Source organism: Hemiscyllium ocellatum, chromosome 43 (genome assembly GCF_020745735.1).
Source record: "Hemiscyllium ocellatum isolate sHemOce1 chromosome 43, sHemOce1.pat.X.cur, whole genome shotgun sequence".
NCBI classification, from domain to species: Eukaryota; Metazoa; Chordata; class Chondrichthyes; order Orectolobiformes; family Hemiscylliidae; genus Hemiscyllium; species Hemiscyllium ocellatum.
This window is the reverse complement of record NC_083443.1, coordinates 25247880-25265531: the sequence shown is the minus strand read 5'-3', so window position 1 is coordinate 25265531 and position 17652 is coordinate 25247880. Positions and strand designations below refer to the sequence as shown.

General features: G+C 46.0%; 1 protein-coding gene across 12 annotated transcripts in view; it reads right to left on the bottom strand.

Annotated features, from left to right (window-relative positions):
- The window catches only part of zmiz1a (zinc finger, MIZ-type containing 1a), a 438789-nt gene that overhangs the window by 204865 nt on the left and 216272 nt on the right, over positions 1 to 17652 (bottom strand). For all 12 annotated transcript variants that reach the window (XM_060854361.1, XM_060854374.1, XM_060854365.1 and 9 more), the window contains exon 3: positions 3790 to 3909. In XM_060854361.1, coding sequence (XP_060710344.1) covers positions 3790 to 3858 — 69 coding nt within the window. In that variant the 5' untranslated portion in view covers positions 3859 to 3909. The remainder of the gene's footprint in view (positions 1 to 3789; positions 3910 to 17652) is intronic.

Genomic DNA, 17652 nt, shown 5'->3' with positions numbered 1-17652 from the left:
TTTAATTTAGATAAATGCAAGGTGTTGCATTTTGCGAAAGCAAATCTTAGCAGGACTTATACACTTAATGGTAAGGTCCTCAGGAGTGTTGCTGAACAAAGAGACCTTGGAGTGCAAGTTCATAGCTCCCTGAAAGTGGAATTGCAGGTAGATAGGATAACGAAGGTGGTGTTTGGTATGCTTTCCTTTATTGGTTAAAGTATTGACTACAGAAATTGGGAGGTCATGTTGCAGCTGTACAGGACATTGGTTAGGCCAATTTTGGAATATTTGAGTGCAATTCTGGTCTCCTTATCGGAAGGATGTTGTGAAACTTGAAAGTGTTCAGAAAAGACTTACAAGGATGTGGCCAGGGTTGGAGAGTTTGAGCTATAGGGAGAGGCTGAACAGGCTGGGGCTGTTTTCCCTGGAGCGTCGGAGGCTGAGGGGTGATCTTATAGAAGTTTATAAAATCATGAGGGGCATGGATAGGGTAAATAGACAAAGCCTTTTCCCTTGGGCAGGGAAGTCCAGAACTAGAGGGTACAAGTTTAGGGTGAGAGGGGAAAGATATAAAAAAGACCTAGGGGGCAATCTTTTCACAGATGGTGGTGCGTGTATGGAATGAGCTGCCAGAGGAAGTGGTGGCGGCTGGTACAATTACAACATTTAAAAGGCATCTGGATGGTTATATGAATAGGAAGGGTGAGAGGCATATGGGCCAAGTGCTGACAGATGGGACTAGACCAGTTTAGGATATCTGGTCGGCATGAACAAGTTGGAATGAAGGGTCCGTTTCCATGTTGTACATCTCTATGACTCTATGAATAACAATTCTTTCTAAAGAATCTCAAATGATAAGATACAATTCATGTGAGTTTTAATTTTGATTGTTTAAAAACTCAGGCTTTTACAGTTAGGTGATGCACTGATACATGTTGATCTAAAATACAGTCACGAACAATTACGGAGTGAACTTTAATAGGCTGTCACGGTGCTGCTTTGGTTTTGCGGAGTTCCGGTGTGTTTCAAGTTTAAAAGTGAGACTCCATTGGAATAAACTGCCCCCTTTGTTGAACAAATCTGAGACACCATTACTGTAGGATTACCTTTTGGCCTTTTTATTGTCTGTATTTGTCCTGTAATTGACTTGTAAAGAGTGTACTGTTAATCATGCATTCCACTATCTGTACAAATTGCATTCTCCAAGTATATTCAAAAATCTTCAGATTTTTTGGCACCTTTGGGACATTGGGGCAGGAAGAGACTGTTCAGTCTCACCGTCCTGACCCAATTCAATCAGATCACAGCTACCTTAAATCTTAGCTCCATTCACCCACTTCAGTTCCACAAGATTCTATAAATGTCGCTTTCGAAATTTTCAATTTACCTCAACAGACAGTACTTTGGACCCCGACATCTCTTTGTTTGAAGAAATACCATCTGACGCTTCTCTCGTCAGCCCAGGTCTGATTTTCAGGATGCGCCCTTTTGCTTGGAGCTCTCCCATCTGAGAATGTACCTTCTTGACCACACATCCTTCCGGGAGAAAGTGAGGTCTGCAGATGCTGGAGATCAGAGCTGAAAATGTGTTGCTGGAAAAGCGCAGCAGGTCAGGCAGCATCCAAGGAACAGGAAAATCGACATTTCGGGCCTAAGCCCTTCCATTCCTGATGAAGGGCTTATGCCCAAAACGTCGAATTTCCTGTTCCTTGGATGCTACCTGACCTGCTGTGCTTTTCCAGCAACACATTTTCAGCACACATCCTTTCATCATTGCAAATATCTCAAGTCTGATCAGCCCTTACTCTTGGGTATTTAAGGAAATTCAAGGCTGTCTGTACAAATGTCCTGATCAGCTTTTATCCTGATATCAGAATCCAACTTTAACACAAGCGTCTGCAGTGTAAGATTTTACTATAATCTTAGGCCATTCTGTCTCTGAACAGACTGCTCCAGAACGTGATAAAGAAACTGAGATCCTCTCAGCTCCTGTCTCTATTACACTGCCCAGGGGCAGAATGTTCCATTCCTATTTAAAGACCGGTTTAAATTGAATATTTGTGGATTTTATGCATCATCTTGAGACAACTTTCAAAGCTTTCCTTATTTTTGTCAGCAATATTAAAAACAAATTGGGAATTGTATCTGTTCTCATTCTTGAAAGAAATAGGCTTTCTGACAGTTTGTTTGTTTTCTTTCATTTCCCAGACATTCATGGGAGCGGTGTGGGAGGGAGCCCATTTCACCCAGCGCGGCCTTTAGAGTGACATCGAGCCAATGGAAACCTAACTAGGCAGACCTCCCCCTGACGGAGGGTTCCAGCTGGGGGTTAATTCCACAAAGGAGGCTGTCCTCAGATCTACAGGGACAGGAACAGTGAGCAGGGAAGGCGAGACATCTGGGCCCAGTCATTCCTCACCGAATGTTGTTCTCCAGAACGGTTCAACGCAAGTTGCCAGCTAGGGCGCAGGAGCAGGAACCCTGGCTGACCCGCTGCCCTTTGTAATCTGGCAGATGGACACAAATTCAACACAGATCAGGGATCAAACTTGGGATCTTTATCATCTGCATAAGTGCTTTCATACTTTTAAGTGCAGCCAACAGAGTGGGATCGAATTTCCTTCCATTGAGCTGTGCGCACTGTGAGATCAGGCTGGGTTTGTTATCTCAATATCAAAAAAGCCACCAAAAGAAAGCATTACAGTTCAGGTTTAGTGCACCGGTCTTAGCAGTGCAAACCTGAAAGGGCATTAATTCAGATAAATACAAGGTGCTGGCTTTTGGAAAGGCAAAGCAGGTCAGGGCTTTTATACTGAATAGTGAGGTCCGGGAGAGTGTTGCTGAATAAAAAGACCCTGGAGTGCAGATTCATTGTATGTTGAAAGCAGAGTCACAGGTAGACAGAAGGCATTTGATATGCTTTCCTTTATTGGTTAGTGCATTGGGTACAGGAGTTGGGAGATCATGTTGCAGCTGTACGGGATATTGGTTAGCCAATTCTATCGGAAAGATGTTGTCAAACTTGAAAGGGGTCAGAAAAGATTTACAAGGATGTTGCCAGGTTTGGAGGGTTTGAGCTAGAGGGAGAGGCTGAATAGGCTGGGGCTGTTTTCCCTGGGAGCGTCAGAGGGGTGATCTTACAGAGGTTTACAAAATCATGAGGGGCATGGATAGGGTAAATAGTCAAGGCCTTATCCCCAGGGTAGTGGGAGTCCAAATCCAGAGAGCATAAATTCAGGGCAACAGGGGAAAGATATAAAAGAGACCTAAAGGACAACTTTTTCACACAGCGGGTGGTGCATGTATGGAATGAGCTGCCGGAGGAAGTGGTGGAGGCTGGGACAATTACAGGATTTAAAAGGCATCTGGATGGGTATGTGAATAGGAAGGGTTTGGAGGGATATGGGCCAGGTGCTGGCAAATGGGATGAGATTTATATAGGATGGCACAAACAAGTTGTATTGAAAAGTTTGTTACCATTGCTGTAAAACTCTGACTCTATCGAACTGGGTCACTTACTGAACTATTCGGAGCATTTATTTGAAAATGAGAAATAAGTTGCGCCATTTTGTTGCTTGTTTACAAAGCTTTGGATTATAATAGAAGTCGTTTTGAGGATGCCAATGTCATGAAAAAAAAGGGATTCTGATCAAACTGCTACGTGGCCACGCAGATCCAGGAAGGATCTGTATTCAGTATCAACCTGATCCTCAGAGATTACCCTCCACCTTCAATAAGCTGCTTGTGGGGAATAAATTGGAGTCAGCTGAGAGCACAGAAACATGGTCAAAGATTTTGTCGCCTTACCTGTTTTATACACTGCAGCCGATCGTTCGTTTGCTGAATGTGTCTGTCCATGGAGGTTACTGTGTTCATCTTTATTGTCTCTTGCCAGCCTCTACCTGAAAGCCATTAAACTTTTCCACTCTGCAAGATAAACAGAAAACGGAATAATTGATCAGGGGTTCGAGGGCACGAGGCACCCCCTCAAACAGATCACAGATGGCACGGAGTTATTCGTCTTTTTGGGTGACTCGAGATTGCAGGGACTGAGAGTGTAAGGGGCTGTGGGTCAGGAACGCAGAGATTCCCAGCAGTGCCAGCTGTCCACCTGGCACTGAGACCGTTCACAAAATGGTGGTGGTGATGGGCCAGTGTTGACACTCACAAGCACTCAGTTCCCAACCATCAAACGAGGTGTAGAGCAAGGTGGAAAGCGAGTGCGCTCCTAGCTAGCGAGGTGTAGAGCTAGTATGCTACTAGTTAGTGAGGTGTAGAGCGGAGGTGTAGAGCTAGTATGCTAGCTAACTAGTGAGGTGTAGAGCGGAGGTGTAGAGCTGGTATGCTAGCTAGTTAGCGAGGTGTAGAGCGGAGGTGTAGAGCTAGTATGCTAGCTAGTTAGCGAGGTGTAGAGCGGAGGTGTAGAGCTAGTATGCTAGCTAACTAGCGAGGTGTAGAGCGGAGGTGTATAGGTACTATGCTAGTTAGTTAGCAAGATATAGAGCGGAGGTATAGAGCTAGTATGCTAGTTAGTTAGCGAGGTGTAGAGCGGAGGTGTAGAGCTAGTATGCTAGCTAACTAGCGAGGTGTAGAGCAAGACTTCCTCTCCCACGGCTGCACTCCCTGAATCCCAGCCTCCACACAACCTGATGTTTTATTGTCCATACAAACCAGCCTGAGTGTTTTACCATCTGACTGTGAATTACTAACAGTGTCACGAGGTAGGCTTATGCCCACAAGAACTAGGGATTTGCGGTGCAGAGGTAGTGTCCCTCCTTCTGAAACAGGAGGCCCAGGTTCACATCCCACCTGCCCTGGTGTGTCATACATGTCAAAATAGATTGAGTCAAAATGTATTCTTTGATAAAGCTCAGGAAAATGAATTGCAACTCCATAACTTTCATCACAACTGACCGAGCTCATCTATAACTTAGATCACAGGAAAGTAAACCTGACGTCTAATCTCCTGTCCCACTCTGGTTTCCCAAACTCTGTAGCTGTTAATTACAACAAATGACTAGCATAGGAACAGGCCATTCGGCCCAAACGGTCTATGCTAGTCCAGCTCCTGCTAATTAACCAGTTACCCATGTTGGAAGGTACGCACCTGCAGGCTGAAGTGTCACTGTGACTATTGTCAAATTCCTACAGCTGACATTGACAGTGCAGAGTTGCACATAAAGCATAACCACATGGGTCAGGGATCACAGTGTACGGTCAGAGCCAATGGGTAAGTGAAAGGCAGGGAGATCAGAGGCCAATACTGAGGAGCCACATTAAGCTGGTCAGCTGTGACGTTTTGGAATGAAGGTATGGACGATTGACTATACCCGACCCCTACAAAACTAGATTAAAGTGAGGAGATGTTGAAATCGTTGCTTCAGGTTTAGTGGGCGGCACGGTGGCACAATGGTTAGCACTGCTGCCTCACAGCGCCTGAGACCCGGGTTCAATTCCCGCCTCAGGCGACTGTCTGTGTGGAGTTTGCACTTTCTCCCCGTGTCTGCGTGGGTTTCCTCCGGGTGCTCCGGTTTCCTCCCACAGTCCAAAGATGTGCGGGTCAGGTGAACTGGCCATGCTAAATTGTCCATAGTGTTAGGTAAGGGGTAAATGTATGGGTGGATTGTGCTTCGGCGGGTCGGTGTGGACTTGTTGGGCCGAAGGGCCTGTTTCCACACTGTAAGTAATCTAATCTAATCTAAAAGATGAGAAGCACATTTATTGGTGAATGGATTAATAGGAAGAGCTTACAGCTAGTTCCTTTACTACAATAGAACGTCACCAACCAGTTTACTTCTGAGGAAGGTCATCGGACCCAAAACATTAACTTTTGATTTCTCTGCACAGATGCTGCCAGACCTGCTGAGCTTTTTCAGCAACTTCTGTTTTTGTTTCACAGCTTTATTTTGTTTCATTTTGCACACACCAGCGTTGGGCTGATGGGATTGGTGACCAGCGGCCAATTGGTGGAAGCAGACTTATGAACAGCATTTAAAAGGGGGAAAGGGCAGAGGAATGCTGTTTCGAGAGCACCCGATCCTGATTGGTCTGTGGGTGAAGATTACGCTCAGGCACGGGCTGTGGGCTGGGACAGCACTCAAAAGATACAAGACTGAGTGAAATCAATTTGCTTGCTGCTCAAGTAATGTCAAGAGAAATACGTTCCCACAATGTAAAATACAGAACTAGAACAACAAACATAAAAAAGACAGCACAGCCATTGACTGCTGCATTATCCCTGCACGTTTCAAATCGTTTTCACAGTGGCTGTAAAAATGCTATGACATTTTCCCACCAATTGCTCTCATATTAAATTTACAAACCGTTAAACCTGACCCATGGCTACAGGGCAGTGTAAAAGTCAGAATGTAATTCCAAACAGCAAAGCAGGTAACCCCACAGCACTTGAGAGGCAAACCTGGCTCAGGGAATTCAAAATCATAATTAAAACGGCTAGCCCGAGCTAAAACAACTTAAAAAGTAAGGAGGCAAAGATAGATCCCAGTCGAGAGAGGAATCAGAAGTTTGTCTCTAAACAGCTGCTCAGCCTAACAGTCTAGAACTTGCTTAGCTTGAACACTCAGCAACTTTGTTTCAACTGTCACCTTAATGAATCGGCCGGAAGATATACCTGAAATACCCAAAGTTTAATATCTTATTGCAATATCTGAGTAGTCAGTGGAGGGAGTGAGAGAAGGCTCCCTGCCTGTATGTTTTATTGATGGTAAAGTGACATTATCATTTACAGCGTTAATCACTTAAATAAAGTATAACGGTGATGCAGGATATCAGTTTCCCTTTCAGTCCTCTGACCCTTTCTCTGTCACAGTCCAAATTTCCTGTTTTCAAAAACGTTTCGTACATCTTCATTATCTGCGAGCCTCCATTCAATCCCCTAAACATTCCTGCCCATTTTACTGCCTTTTTCTCAAGCACTTGGAGATGCCCTCATGTGTATTGGGAGTGAATGTCAGAAGAACATAAGAAATAGGACCAACAGTGGGCCACTCGGCCCCTCCAGTCTGCCCTGACATTCAGGAAGATGATGGCTGATCTGATCTTTCCTTCAGCTCTAGAATCCTGCCTGTTTCCGATAGCTATCAACTCCAGTCACCAGCGCATAACATGCAATAGCTTGGGACTTTGTGCTGTGTGCATACAAATTCACCCACAGCTCAGTGTTTACATTTGAGGCAATTAGTAGATTGGAAATGTTGGTGCAGGCGATGACAGAAACGAATTGCTTTCAAAAACATAATTATTCAAAAGACTCCAAACCGTCCGTGTCGTCTTTCCAGAAAGAGGCGACTGACTGAATCCCATCTCAACAAATCCACTTTTGCCCAAGAAAATGCAATGCAGACAACGAGAGACTCAGAGACTGACAGACTGTGCAAGTCCCATGTTTGTAGCCATTGGAGACCTCTGTGATCAAAAGGATAAAGCTCAGCGCTGTCTACAGTCCCATTCAAAGTGCGTGATATTTTAACAAGCTTTCTTGAAACCTCCCTAATACACACAGCCCACCTCCCAGTTCCATACACTCGTGACAGAACAATAATAAATGTTTGTGGGCAAAAGCATATCGTATATATGCCGTCAGTTCTGTTTTAGACTCCCTGGTGGAAGTATTTACAGGATGCACATAGATGATTACACATTTTGTCAAAATGCATGCATGCTATTGAGATGCTAACCCAGGTAAACTGAAGCTTGTCTGACTGTGTATTTTTTTTTCAAACTCATGATTCCAGTGTGGCTGCAAGTGTGCCAGGGTGGAAGTGAGACTGTGCATTCAAGGAGGAGAAAGTGAGGTCTGCAGATGCTGGAGATCAGAGCTGAAAACGTGCTGCTGGAAAAGCGCAGCAGGTCAGGCAGCATTCTTCAGGATTCCTGAAGAAGGGCTTATGCCCGAAACGTCGAATCTCCTGTTCCTTGGATGCTGCCTGACCTGCTACGCTTTTCCAGCAACACGTTTTCAGCTGTGCCTTCAAGAATGCAATAACAAGATTGAGGGGCACTGCTTTCTTGCATTCCCCATTGAGCTGTAGGCTCTGCATGTGGAATAAAAGGAGTGTAACCAGTGAGGTACGGGTCAGCCATGTTCAAACTGAGTGGTGGCACAGGTTCAAGGGGATGAGCTGTGACTTTTATCTTCCAACTTCCACGAGAACCCAATTTGCTGAGTTGTCACTTTAATTGTGACATGGCTGCACCAGCCTGCCCATTTCCCCAGACTTATAGCTGAGCCTCTCAGGTTCCTTAATACCAATTCTTGGGACTCTTTCGTCTTTGCCTCTTCTCATGTGGGGAGGATGGTAGAATACTCCCCACTTGTCTGGATGACTGCAGCCTCATCAATGCTCAAGAAGCTTGACACCATCCGGGGACAAAGCAGCCCACTTGAGTGGCACACCATCCACTCCCTCCAGACTCACCACACTCACTAGCAGCAGCGGGTAGTATGAATCTACACGATTCAGTGCAGAAATTCACCAAAGATCCTCAAACTGCACCTTCCAAACCCACAACCACTTCCACCTAGAAGGACCAGGGTAGATATAGGAGAACAGCACCTCTTGCAAGTTCCCCTCAAAGTCACTCACCATCCTGATTTAGAAATATATCAGCGTTCCTTCATTGTCACTGGATCAAATTCCTGGAATTCCTTCCCTCACGGCATTGTGGGTTAACCCACAGCAGGTGAACTGCAGCAGTGTAATGAAGGTAGCTCAATACCACCTTCTCAAGGTGCAACTAGGGATGGGCAACCAGCAATGCTCACATCTCACAAAAATAAATAAATAAAATAATACCATCTAAAGATTCACTGCCATGACCATCCTTTCGGTCAACTCTCCCAATCTCTGCTTTCCAGCTCAATCTCAATTCAGGTGATTGCAAAGAGCTTCAAGTCCTTTCCTTCTGATGTTATCTAAGATATTTAGCTGTATAAATGTCCAAGTTCTGAAGAAACAATGGCGATTGCAGCTTTCACATGTTCTCAGTGGTTTACAGGAAGAGACCTCAGGTGTTTTGCAAATTGCATACCCAACCTGAAGGTGGTTTGCAGCATGATCCCTCGGTCTTGTCTCCATTACTCATCACCTGGGAACCCAATCATGGCATTCGACATTTTTCAAACCTGGTTTAGTTAGGTTTCCCACTGAGGAATTAAAAAGGAAGCTGTGAAATTGGAGCCTGAAAGGAGGTAAGGCCGTAAAGGTTACAGTGGTACTCCAGTGTAGCAAAAGGTACTGCTTTGTCTTTAAGACACCATGGACAACGAGGGTGAGATATTTACAAACCTTGAGGAGACCAGCACTGAACTTCAGGAAGACATTGAGGTATTCAGGATGACATTGGATGATTTTTTTTTGAAAAAATGAAACATGTAAGATTTGAGGAAAAGGTAAAAGTATGGAATCAAGCCAAAATTGCTCTAAAATTCACCACCTGAACTGCATGTCTTCTTTTGCATTGTAGCAGCTCTGTGACGCTGCAGAAGGAACTAACTCAACATGTGGTAGGTTTGCTTGGTCCAGTGATAGAACCAATTCTTGGTCTAACTAGAAGATGCTGAAGTGTTGAGCAAGCTGTAGTTTATTGCAGGTTAACATCCAGTTACACATTATGTTGATACGGTAGACATTATTACAGAGATTTATTACAGAAAGACTTGGAGGAGTGGGACCCAACATCCAAGATTATAATGAGCTCTGTTCACATACCTATATCTCATTGTCATAACAGGCAAAATGGTACTCCTCAATATTAACTCTTTGAGACCGTTACATCCTTATACAACAGCTATCTGCCTGTTTCAGATGCTAATTCTCTTTCATGGCTTGTAATCGATAATTCACAACTTTGCTGGGAATTTGACCAGCATTCCTCCCTCTACCAACTGACCAATCATCTCCTTGCCCTTTGTGGGATCTTGATGTGTACAAAGTGGTTGTTCTGACTGCATACTTAATAGCAATCACAGAATTACGAAGCAATTCATTGGGCCTGCACCTTCTCCAGCCATCGCTCATCTCTACTTCCGCATAAATCCGATGTCAAAATAATCACGTTACTTCCAAAGTAACTTTTTGACAATAAGCGTTTTCAGATATCCTGAGATCGTGCAGGGTAGCATGTAGAAACAAGTCTCTCCTTGCTCTGAAACACCCATACACACTGAGGGTTCCTGTATCACTGTCTGGTGCCTCACCCCAATGACCATTATTCCTGTAGAATTCCAGTGAGAGAAAGTGTAGAATTTAATTGTCAAAAAGGCCCCATCACCAACCACAACTCTATTCCCTGGGAGAAAGTGAGGACTGCAGATCAAAGTCAAAACGCGTGTTGCTGGAAAAGCGCAGCAGGTCAGGCAGCATCCGAGGAGCAGGAGAGTCGACATTTTGGGCATAAGCCTTTCTTCAGGAAACAGGGGTATTGGATGCACACAGAAGGAGCATGGTGAAAGGTGAATATTCAAAGGAACTGGATCACTGCAGCATCCTTCAGGATGAGGACAAATGAGAAGAGAACTGGCATCTCAAAGAGAATCATTGACCAGCATATCACCCAACCTGGCACTGGGTACAGGGATGCAACACAGCATCATTCCCTGCACCCCAGTACCCAGAGAAACTGTGACAAAGGGATCACTATTTTATCGCCACTTACTCAATTGATATTAAATTCAACGACCTTAAACGCCCTGACAAATCACAAAGTCAACAACATAATCTCACTGAATCCTGCGGAATCTGCAGAACAAACTGCAATCTCTGAATTAACTGCATGTGACCAAATGAAAGATTGCTCAATTAAAAATCTAAACAGATTAATTACAGGCTGTGAATATGGTCTGCATGGTTTCTGCCTGCCTCACTCAGAAATATCCTTGAGAGAGTGTGTCATCTTAGCAATGCTGACCATGGCTACATGATGCACTGGATTTCATTTTGGTAGGACTTGGGTATCACCGGCTGGGCCAGTATCCATTACCCATTCATAGAACATAGAACAGTGTAGTCCCTTCGGCCCTGAGTGTTGTGCTGACCTTTTATCCTACTTTAGATCGAGTTAACCTATGTACCCTTCATTTTACTATCATCCATATGCCTATCAAAGAGTCACTTAAACACCCCTAATGTATCTTACTCTGCTACCACTACTGGCAGTACATTTCACACACCCACCACTCTCTTCGTCTGATATCTCCACTAAACCTCCCTCCAATCACCTTAAAGTTATGCCACCGCTCCCCCCACCATTCCCGCCCTGGTAAAAAGTCTCTGTCAATCCACTCTATCATCCTGTACACCTCTATATCAAGTCACCTCTCATCCCTCTTCACTCAAATGAGAAAAGCCCTATCTTCCTCAACCTTTCTTCACAAGACATGCCCCTTCCAGTCCAGGCAGCATCCTGGTAAATCCCTTCTGCACCCTCGCTAAAGCTTCCACAACTTTCCTATAATGAGGCCACCAGAATGGAACACAATATTCCAAGTGTGGTCTAACCAGGGCTCTATAGAGCTGCAGTATAACCTTGCAACTTTTAAACTTAATTCCCTCTGTCAATGAAAGCCAGCACAGCACACACCATCTTAACACCAGCATACCACCCAACCTGACACTGGGTACAGGTGGGTCATCCAGGGATGCAACACAGCATCATTCCCTGCACACCAGTACCCAATCTTAACAAATTGAGTGGCAACTTTGAGGGTTCTATGGACAAGGTTAGCACTGCTGCTTCACAGAGTCAGGGACCCGGGTTCCACACTGTCTATGTGGAGTTTACACATTCCCCCTGTGGTCTGTGTGGGTTTCCTCCGGGTGCTCTGGTTTCCTCCCACAGTCCAAAGGTAAATTGCCCATAGTGTTCAGGTTAGGTGCATCAGTTAGGAGGAAATATAGTGTAATAGCATGGGGGGAATAGTCTGGGTGGGCTACTCTTCAGAGGGTCTGTATGGTACTTGTTGGACCAAATGGTAGGATTCTATGATTATTTCATTGTATATTGGGGCAAATAAATTCTTTCAATCAAAATCCACAGTAAACCAGCAATCAAACTCATGGTGATGCATGTGTGTATGCACCAGTGTGAAAGTATCATGGCAGAGCAAGTGAGAGAGACAGAGAGAGATTGTCTGAATGTGTGTATGATAAGAGTATGAGAGAGAGGTTTGTGAAAAAAAGTGAGTGAGAGTGTATACGTGTCTGTCTGTGTGCGTGTGTGTGAGAGAGAGAGAGAGAGTGACTGCATGTGTGTGTGTGACAGAGAGGTGCGCGTGTCTGAATATGTGAGTATAAGAATGAGTGAGAGTGAGAGAAACTAAGTGTGTGTGTGTCGTCTGTGTCTATGTGTGCGTGCGAGCAAGTGTCAGTCTGTGTGAGAGAAACTAAGAGTGAATGTGTGAGTGAGACAATGTGTATGAGAGTGTGTATGTGTGATCGAGTGTGTGCGCGCGTGTTGGGGGGGAGAAGAGAGAGAGAGAGAGGGGGGAGGGTGGAGAGAGAGAGAGAGAGCGCGTGAGAGACATGATACTGCTAGATGTTAAACTCTGGTTTGAAATGATTGTGACAGCTGCAATGTTGCAGGTTGTACGGCTGCACGGAGGTGGTGGTGAGCAGGAGCAGGACTGCACACCGACACTTGCATGGTGGAAGCAGCTGCATCAGAGATCGTTGCTTGAGTGATGTGCGCAGGGCTAATGGAATCTAGACCGTGACATGATGCTCTCATTGCAGCTAGATCAGATTCCTGTAATACTTGTCCCTCAGCTCACTAGGCCTCAAGCCTACCCACAGCCTGGAGACTCTGTCAGTGTCCATCTAAGGCAGTCACAAAGATGGACAGCACTACAGGGGCCTAGCAATCAGATCTCTCTCCTGCTTTCTCCCCCCATCTTCATCTATGGAAGGGCCGGAGCTCAGATTTAATATTTAAAGGTTACTAACATGCCACATGTTCCAGTGACTGCTACACAGCACAACTCAAAATTAAAAGCAGAAACTAAAGTTTGGATTATCATTATGTCAACACCATCTGGACCAGTATGGGTGGGCTACCATTACACAGAAATTAAACTTTCCAAGAAAATTAGGTTTATATCTCATTGCACGCTGACACTTCTTTCCCACTGAGACAAGGCCTTGAGCAGGCAGGCAAACAGACTTCGCACACATCCATCCCCGCTGTTTTTAATTACAGAGGAGCACAGGCATACATGCTGTCCTGCGGGTACTCATTTCAACGGTAAATTAAAACGTGCAAAACAAAAAATTAGAAAATGGAAAAGAAAATCATAAGTCACAAGGTAAATATTGAGACACCAAAGCCAGCTATAGTTTCCTGCACCTCTTGTGTCACTAACTTGAGCAACAATCTCACCTCTGGCTCACTCCAGCCCGGCCTCAGAGGATTGAGCCCAGAAATTTAAGCTGAGTCACTTGCACAGTATTTGGGAAACGCTGGATTGGCTGAGGCACCCTCCTCTGAATAAACAGTCCCTGCCTGCTCTCTCTCTCAGGGAGATGGAAAAGATCCTGTTGCTCTACGTCCAAGCAGAGCAGGGGCGCTCACCTCGGAGAAAGTGAGGACTGCAGATGCTGGGGACCGGAGTTGAAGGGCACATGTCCAAAACGTCGATTCTCCTGCTCCTCGGATGCTGCCTGGCCTGCTGTGTTTTTCCAGCACCACATTTTGCAACTCTGTTCACCTCGGAGTCCTGGGTAATATTTACCTGTCAACTCAAACCAATTATCCGCTAATTGCCAAATTTACTATTAGTGGGATCTTGCTGTGTGCAAGTTGTCTGTCACATTCCTTCCGTTAACAGTGTGATGCCTGGAAGCAGCTTGATCTTTTGTAGGAGTTTGGTGGGACTGCCTCGGACGCATTGTCTCATCTCAGGAAGGACAGTATGGACTGGCAAGGACTGGACACAATGAAGGCTCATCAGGCTTGTTCCCAGGGTGGGGTGCTCATCAGGCTTGTTCCCAGGGTGGGGGGGGCGCTCATCAGGCTTGTTCCCAGGGTGGGGGGAGACTGTCTTACAATGAGACTCTGGACAAACTGTGTCTGTACTTCAAAGAATGAAAGGTGATCTCATTTACATCAACACAACGAGGGGGTAGAGATCGAGAGGACGGGGTGGGGGGGTAGAGGACGGGGTGGGGGGTAGAGACAGAGAGGACGGGGCGGGGGGAGGGGGGATAGGGACAGAGAGGACAGATGCAGGTCTATTCCCTGGTTTGTGAGTAGTCTGTAACCAGGGAGCACCATTAACCAGGGAGCACCGTTAACCAGGGAGCACCGTTAACCAGGGGGCACCGTTAACCAGGGGGCACTGTTTGAACATGAGGAGGACATCACTGTGGTCCAAGAGGAGGAGAATGTTTTAAAAAATCGAAGACTGTGAAAGTATGGAACTCCCTGCCCCAGGCGCTATGCAAGTTCAGTCTTTGTACATGGAGAAGGCAGAAACTAATCGATTTCTGTTTACCAGGGGCAGGCAGGATTATGGGGGATGGGACTGATGCAAGGTACTGAAGGGTTTGATCAGCCATGGTCACATTGAACGGTTAGGACAGGCTTGATGGGCTGAATGGTCTACCCCCCCCTCCCCCGTTCCTCTGTAAAACTCTTAGATTTATTGATATTGTGAAAGATCCTATATATGTGAATGGTGGCTCAGTGGTTAGCCCTGCTGCAGGGAACCAGGTTCGATTCCAGCCTCAGGCGGACTCTCTGTGTGGAGTTTGCACATTCTCCCCGTGTCTGCGTGGGTTTCCTCCGGTTTCCTCCCACAGTCCAAAGATGTGCAAGGTTAGGTGGATCGACCGTGGGAAATGCAGCGTTACAGGGATAGGGTAGTGCGAGATATCCTTCAGCGGGTCAGTGTGGACTCATTGAGCCGAGTGGCCTGCTCCTACACTGTAGGGATTCTATGAAGATAAATGAGAACCCTTTCTGTTTGCAGATGCTCTGAATGAGGCCATTTGGCCCATCACACCTGTATCAGGTCATTGAGACAGCTGTCTGATTAGAACCATTCTTTCTACTTTTTCTCCTGCATTTTAAAAAAAACGTGAAGTATATATCCATTTCCAAAGAAAGCAATTTTCTCCAAACGTTTGATATTTTTGGTCAATTTCTTTTAATTCGACACACAGGGCTGTACTGCATTTTAAGCAAGACTCACACAATAGATACGTCCAGACGGAAATCAGCAATTTAAAGACACCTGTCATTGCTACAAACAAACACTCAGTAGGCAAGGAAGGAATCCCAGCAGCTACTTCCCCAACGGACAACTAACTTCACTAACTGAACGCAAACATTGAACATTTCGATGGAACAATCTATTAAATTTACTGTCAGTCCTTTGAAAACACATTTGTTGCCATTCTGCAATTCTGCTTGAGGAGTCATTCTCAAATGCCCATAAACATGTCCACATGTCTGGGTTACCCCTGGGAAGTGCAGGGTTAACAGGGATAGGGTTGGGAGTTGGACCTAGGTGGGATGCTCTTGGGAGGATTGATGTGGACTCAACGGACTGAAATGGCCTACATCTACACTACAAGGATTCTACGACTAGCATTTATTAATTATCCCTAAGTGCCCAGAGGGCAATTAAGTGTTAACTACATGACTGTGGGTCTGGAGTCACATGTAGGCCAGATCAGGTGAGGATGTCAGTTTCTATTCTTGAAGGGCATGAGTGAACTAGGTGGGTTCCCCCCCCAACACTTGTCTACGGTTACATAGTCATCATTAGACCCTTAATTCCAGTTATTTCATTGAATTTAATTTTCACTATCTGCCCTGGCAGGATTCAAACCCGGATCCCCGGAACATTTCCTGATGTTTGCTGGATTAATAGTCCAGCTATAATAGGCCATCACCTCCCTTTGCACCATCAAGTTGATTGTAACCGAGTTAAACTGCACCCTTGACCCTTTTAGGGAACATTTGCTTTGTTCTTCACCCTTCTCAGAGCAGGCACAATGGGGGGAGGGGGCAGTAAGATCTCAGATCAAGTTCCCTAATGGGGGCTGGTTCCACCGCTCACTAAAACATAGCAATCCTGGGGAAGGGATGGTGACAGATGCCAACCCTATTACCTGTGTCTTGTGACTGTGCAGTGCAAGTTGCATTTATAAATGTGATTAAACAGCTCCAGACATTTCACAGAAACATTAAAGTTTGATAAGGAGGGATCACAGAAGGCAGCCATTTGCAAATCTTCTCCATGCTGGTTTTCCACAACAGCACCGTCAGCCTCAAGCACCCCATTCTCTCCAGTAGCACAGCATTTACCCGATGATTAATTATCCAATTCCCTTTTGAAGGTCAGGATTGAGTCTGCCTCCTCCACACTCAGGCAGCACATTCCAGGTCCGGGCTGCACAATACAAAAACTGCTTCCCTCGCATCTTCTAAACTTCTTACTGAGAATGGTCACAGAAAGCTCAGGCAGAGAGAGGGAGAGAGAGAGAGAGAGGGGGGGGGGGGGGGAGGGGAGAGAGAGGGGGGGGGGAGAGAGAGAGAGAGAGAGAGAGGGAGGAGAGAGAGGGGAGAGAGAGAGAGGGGGGGTAGAGAGAGAGAGAGAGCGAGAGAGGGGAGAGAGAGAGAGGGGAGAGAGAGAGAGAGAGGGGAGAGGGGAGAGAGAGGGGGGAGAGAGAGAGAGAGGGAGAGAGAGGGGGAGAGAGAGAGAGAGAGGGAGAGAGAGAGAGGGGAGAGAGAGGGGGAGAGAGAGAGGGGGGAGAGAGAGAGGGGGGGAGAGAGAGAGAGGGGAGAGGGGAGAGAGGGGGGGGGAGAGAGAGAGGAGAGGGAGAGAGAGAGAGGGGGGAAGAGAGAGGGGGAGAGAGAGAGGGAGAGAGAGAGAGAGAGAGAGGGGAGAGAGAGAGAGAGAGAGAGAGAGAGAGATAGAGAGAAGAGAGAGAGACACAACGAGATTTTGGGAAAAAACTCCAGAACTTAAAAGACAAATTTAATTTATTCATGGCTGAACTAGAATTTATTGCCCAGGGGGCAGTTTAGACTAGATTAGATTCCCTACAGTGCTGAAACAGGCCGTTTGGCCCAACAAGTCCACACTGACCCTCCAAAGAGTAACCCACCCAGCCCCATTTCTCTCTGACTAATGCACCTAACACTACAGGCAATTTAGCATGGCCAATTCACCTGACCTGCACCTCTTTGGACTGTGGGAGGAAACCGGAGCACCCGGAGGAAACCCACACAGACACGGGGAGAAATGTGCAAACTCCACACAGTCAGTCGCCCGAGGCTGGGATCGAACCTGGGACCCTGGTGCTGTGAGGCAGCAGTGCTAACCACTGAGCCACCGTGCCACCCTAGAGCCAACCACGTTGCTATGGGTCTGGAGTCACATGTAGGCACAGACCAGGTGAGGGGGGGCAGATTTCCTTCCCTAAAGAACTTAGTGAACAGATGGTTGTTTTTCCCCCTTGACAATCAGCAATGGTTTCATAGTTATCATGAGACTCTTATTTCCAGACTATTATTGGATTCAAATTCCACAATGTGTCGTGGTGGGATTCAAACCCAAGTCCCCAGAACATTACCTGGATCTCTGGATTGATAGCCTTGTGATAATAACAATAGGCTATCGCTGATTGAAATGGGGCAAGAAGC